The 5,774-nt window shown below is 37.0% G+C and overlaps 1 protein-coding gene across 1 annotated transcript; it reads left to right on the top strand.

The window, feature by feature from the left end:
- Positions 1–2,888: 2,888 nt before the first annotated feature.
- LOC110092635 lies at positions 2,889–5,535 on the top strand. Its single transcript, XM_020817274.2, has 4 exons — positions 2,889–3,465; positions 3,600–4,217; positions 4,547–4,857; positions 5,035–5,535. The coding sequence occupies exons 1-4, from the start codon at positions 2,889–2,891 to the stop codon at positions 5,533–5,535; spliced, it is 2,007 nt and encodes a 668-aa protein (XP_020672933.2).
- The last annotated feature ends 239 nt before the right edge of the window (positions 5,536–5,774 follow it).

The following is a 5,774-nucleotide window of genomic DNA, read 5'->3' on the forward strand; positions in this document are numbered from 1 at the left end:
AAAGGTAAGAATCTCTACTTGTGAATTAGGATTACTTCACTCTTTTCTTTCTTCCTTCTAGATTTCTTGTGAGAAGATCTATCAAGGAGATCCGGTTCACTGCCGACACTTCGAGAGTGTGAATAACCGAAGAGTTCGCTGCCTACACTTGGAGAGTGTGAATAGCCGAAGGGTTCGCTGCCTACACTTAGAGAGTGTGAATAGCCAAGGGTTCTCTGCTCATACTAGGAGAGTGTGAAAGGACAACGGTTCTCTGCCAACACTGAGGATTGTGTAAAAGGACAACGGTTCTCTACTGCACCGGGGAGTGGTGAAAAGAGTGTGTTGTAAAGGCTTCTCCGCCTTGCTGTGGGTGCAAAATGAGAGTCACTATTGGTATTAATTCAATACTCAGAGGTGCCTCTGGGGAGTGGATGTAGGTATGGTTTTAGACCGAACCACTATAAATCTGGTGTCATTTACTTTACTGTTTTTATGTTTCCGCATTTTTAATTCTTAGTCTTAAAAACTCTGTGATTGAAAAACTTTTTCTACAAAACTTAAAAAAAACAATTTTATTTCGATTTAACATAATTTTAAAAGAGGGTTTAAAATTTTTTAACTACCAATTCACCCCCCCCTCTTTATAGCCTTTGGGACATTAACTTAGGCTTAACAACCTAATTACTAGACTCAACAAATACAACTAAAAAAATCAATTAAATTCAATCAAATTTAGAATTCTTAAATCAACCTACATTTCACATGGTTCCTCAATGGATGCAAATAAAGAACCATATGCACCATGATCTTTTGAACAAAATGAATGAAGAAATTGTGATTTCAAATTCTACTCAAGATTACTGGAATTGGGTAGCTCTGCAACCTTCATATAAAGTAATTTCACTGGCAACATGCGATAACACCATATTGCAAACATCATCTTCAACATTACAAGCACTATACTCATTTCTTACAGGAAAATGACGCAGTAACCCACAATATACTTTGACGTGTCATACTTAAGTCCTTTGAGAACACTCAACTTAAGATGCTCTAACTTCGGGTTACTTTGCATAGGGTGATAATTGCCCCCAATATACATCTGTGCATACTTAGCATCCATGCATAATTGACCACTATACATCAGAATAAATGAAGAACATCCACAACTCATGCTTTCCTTCTACTAACTCACAAATCATCCAATAATTAAGCAAAGGCAAGATTTGATTTCTAAAAAAAGGTAAAACTTGCGTATACCCAAATTTTTCTAAATTTAAAAGAATTCGCAAAAAAAAAAAAAAAACAAACTTCTTACAAAACTTCTTGAAATTTTTTGGATACCATCATAAAATCCTCCCAAAATTTTTCCATAAAAAACACCCTAAATATGTAACTCACATACATGTTTAATATCTTAAACACATAAATATTCAGGAAAAATCTCATGAAATTCCAAATGTCACATACTCAATCGCCACATTTTCACAAAATCTCATATTTACTATATAAGAGACAATATCTCAACCGAACAAACACCACTTTCATGAACGAATAAATTGTTTTACGAAAACTAAAAACAAACAAAAATTTTGAGATTCACGGGTAACATTAGCTAAAAATACCGACTAAGAATAGTAAACAATTAAAACTACATAATACAAAAAAAAGAAATTAAAAAATTAAGAAAAAACTTACTTGCTGAGCAGTTGTTGCTGGATCGCCGGAGCTGCACTCGTGCTCTAGGTTAGAAATGAACAAAAAGTCGATTCACATGAGGGAATTTTAAAACGAGCAACTTACCTTAAGTAGCTAGTAACATAATTACTTTTTAAATAGTTCTTAGTTTAAAAATTAACCCAAAACTAAAGAAAGTCCAATACACAACTCACCTTGGCTTGTTGGTTGAGAGCTTATGCTTCTAACTAAGAGGTCTTGGGTTCGAGTCTTTGTGTATGTGTTGTGTGTGTGAGTTTGCCTTAAATGGCCTAAATGTCCAAAAAAAATGTCCAATCATTACTTTTAGCAAGGAGAGAGAATAGGTCTTTGACTTGCCCAAAAAAGAAAAAATTGCATGAATTTTGGCAAGTTAGGTTTCTTTCGTGTTTGAAGTTACAAACAATTCTTTTTAAGTTTTAAGAATAATGGAATCTTATCTTCTTCTTAGAAACCATTATTTAGTTTTTAACAGCTATTTTAGATTGATCAAAAGTTAAATATTTTGGCTATTAACTAAGTCTAACTTATATGTAATCATTCTTCTTTTGCAGAAAGTCAATGATCTTTAGTTATCAAAATGTTATTGAAAGCATCGCATGCAAGATGCAAGTTCATTCTTTGAACTAATACGCTGATATTGTCACTCTAATTAGTAGATTGATAGTAGATATTATAGATTATTAATATTTAAAAAAAAGTTTAAATCTCAAAATTATCCACCGAATATTCATATATGATAATTTTAATCTTTGAGTACAAATATTTCTCCAATTTAATTCATTGATTATAAAAAATTGATTAAAAAATTATCCTTTTGGGACTAAATTGAGATTAATTTTATAAAGCTAATGGACTAAATTATGATCAATTTTATATCACAATTATATCATGAGAGAGACTATTCATGATCAATTTTGTATAGTCAAGAGACTAAATTAGAGAAACACGATACTCTTGGACTAAATTGGTCAACAAAAATAGTCTCTGAATTATTTTGGCATTAAAAAAAAAACTCCATGAGACTATTTTATTGCAAGAATTTCATAAACAATATTTTATATAATATATATTCAAAATTCATTGCATAAGTGTGGTTTCTTTTAGGAGGGAAGTGCTCTGCTAGGGTTTGCTTGCCTTCCCGCCGCCATCGTCTCTTCCCTTAGGGGAAGAGGCTTTTCCTCTCTACCATGGAGCTTGCTGCTCAAGATTTTCCTCCTCTGTCTAATCTCACTCCGAAGGATTCACCTTCTGTGCTTCCCTCTGGTTCTTATGCGGACAATGTTTCGATTCCTGCGGTTAAGCAGTCCAACTTTCCCGTCTCTTTTGTCTCACCGGCTCCAAAGCTATCTTTTAGGGGTAACGATCTTGCAGAAGGAGCCAACTTTTGGAACCTATCGCTGGTGGGTTACTCGATCGGGCCTCGCCCCTACTACGAACGACTGCTTGCAGCTATGAAAAAGGTTTGGAGCATCAAAGGTGCGATGTCTCTCCTTTCTCTTGCCGATGGGTTCTTTCTGTTAAAGTTTTCGGCTTTGGAGGACTTGGAAATGGTTTGGAATGGGGGGCCCTGGTTTTTTTTGGGTAAGCCATTCATTTTACAACGTTGGTCCCCTAAGTTTAAGCCGGTTAGGGACGAATCTTCTTCTATTCCCTTATGGATAAAAATTATGGATTTGCCTTTGGCGTTGTGGACGCCTTTAGGTATTTCCCGGATTGCTAGTTTCATCGGGGTCCCGATCTCTGTTGATACGCTAACTGCCAATCGTACCAGACTCACATTAGGGTGTGTGTCCAAATAAATAAAAACTCTCCTCTTTCTAGTGAAATCCCCATTGAAATTGAAGGAGAAGACATGAATCTCAAGGTTCTTTATGATTGTAAACCATCTCCTTGTGAAGGCTGCGGTTCACTTTTTCACCCTTTCTCTCTTTGTTCCTCCAATCCTAACCCAAAGCCCATTATTCCCCCTTCAAATCGTCAGAGGGGACGTAGTTCCAGCAGAAATCCTAATCAGAGGAATCAGCTCCCGTCTTCCAAACCTCCTATCCCTCGTCCCTCTACTTTGGTTTCTGAGGCTTCTCCTGTGGTCTTGGATGGGAATGTGTCTACTTTAAATTTATCCAAGCCTATTATTCACACTACTTCCCCAGCCATATTGTCCCCTGACCCTAAACAGCTGCTTACTTCTGCTATCCCTGGTTTATCTAAAGACCTGACTTTACCAAATCTAAATCTTCCTATGGATGTTGCTTCTTCCTCGGAGCATTCAACCCCTCCTTCCTCTATCCTTCCACCTAAAATTCATACTGCTAATAAGTTTGATTCTCTTCAAACCGATGAGGCAGACCTACCACCTCAAGACAACCCTCCAAGTGTTGTTGATACTCCTGGATCATCTTCTTCTCCGGCTCAATCCTCTACGGATTGTTCTTCTTCAAACTATCTTCAAAACTCCAAAGTCAAATCCAAATCCCCCAAAGAAGCCAAAAAAGTGAAGCCCAAAACTGCCAAAAAAGGCAAAGGATCTCGTTATTAATGTCTGCCTCACCTTTAGCTTGTTGGAATGTGAGGGGGTTTAATAACCCTAACAAAGTCCGTCTCTGCAAAGATTTAGTTACCTCTCATTGTCTCAAAGTTTTGGCTATTCTTGAAGCAAAAGTCCCTATTCAGTCGACTTTGGACCCGTGGTTTCTTCACCGGCATAAAGTGTTTGAATTGGAGGATAGCTATAATAATTTCTGTTTTTCTAATCCGGGTAGGATTTGGCTCAAGTGGGACAGTTCTGTTGTCTCCTTTATCCCTTCTTTCACTTCCTCTCAACTTATTCATGGTTCTTTCTCTTGAGGGGCTATCTCCTTTGAGCTGTCGGTTGTTTATGCTTCCAATAATGAGAATGAAAGGAGAGTTCTTTGGGATGATATTCAGAATGTTGCTTCTTCCCTTGATCTTCCCTGGATCATTTTGGGAGATTTTAACTGTTACCGTTTTGATTTTGAAAAAGCTGGTGGTAATCCCCCGTCTCAAAGTTATTTGGGGGAACTCAATAAATGTGTTTTTGAATGTGGTATTCAGGACCTTGCTTCGGTTGGTCTTCTCTTCACATGGTTTAATCAGAGGGTGGACATGCTAATTCATATCAAATTGGATATGATGCTGGTGAATTCTGAGTTTCTGATTTGATATCAAAATTTTTATTATAAAATTGAACCTCCGGGGGGTTCAGACCATTCTCCCCTCATTCTGTTGGATTCTGTTTCTCAAGTTCCTAAGGTGCATTTCAAATTCAAAAATTATTGGATCTCTTTTAACTCTTTTTGTGAGGATTTGGTGCAGGCCTTTTCGAAACCTCATGAGAACAGCCCTATCTCAGACTTCTATCAAAGCCTAAGACACCTTAAGTCTGCTCTTAAAAGAAAAAATTGGTCTTCCTCCCATTTTCTTACTAATGCTATCAATGATCTTAAAAACTCTCAGAATTGTTGTTTGGTTGAGATTCAATCTGATCCTTTGAATCCGGTTTTAATCAATACCCTTAAAGAGATTAATGAACAGTTGGCGACTCTTCAGTCTGCTTGGTCGTCTTGGATTTCTCAGCGTGCTAAGGCCTATTGGCTATTGAAGGGTGAAGATGACTTGGGGTTTTTATTTGCTAAGATTAAAGCTAGAAACAACAGAAATTGCCTTAGGGAAATTAGCACTGATAATGGCTCCTTCACTTCTCATTCCAATATTTCTAAGGCCATTATTGAGCATTTCAAGGTTCTATTTAACAAACCCATTTCGGCTGGGTGGGAGGATGTTCATATTCCTGTTGGAATTAAGGTTCCTGCTTAGTTTCACCCGATGCTTCTCAATTCGGTTTCTAATGAGGAGATTAAGAAAGTTGTTTTTTCTAGTAAATCAGATGCTGCACCTGGCCCGGATGGTTTCTCCTTTGATTTTTATAAGAAAACTTGGCATGTGCTTGGTGCTACCTTTTGTAGAGATGTTAAAAGTTTTTTCTCTAATGCTTACCTTCCTAGAGCTACTAAAGCCACTGCCATTGCTCTTATTCCAAAAAACTCTCATGCTAC

The sequence above is a fragment of the Dendrobium catenatum genome, unplaced genomic scaffold, assembly GCF_001605985.2.
Source record: "Dendrobium catenatum unplaced genomic scaffold, ASM160598v2 fragScaff_scaffold_432, whole genome shotgun sequence".
In the NCBI taxonomy this organism is placed as follows: domain Eukaryota; kingdom Viridiplantae; phylum Streptophyta; class Magnoliopsida; order Asparagales; family Orchidaceae; genus Dendrobium; species Dendrobium catenatum.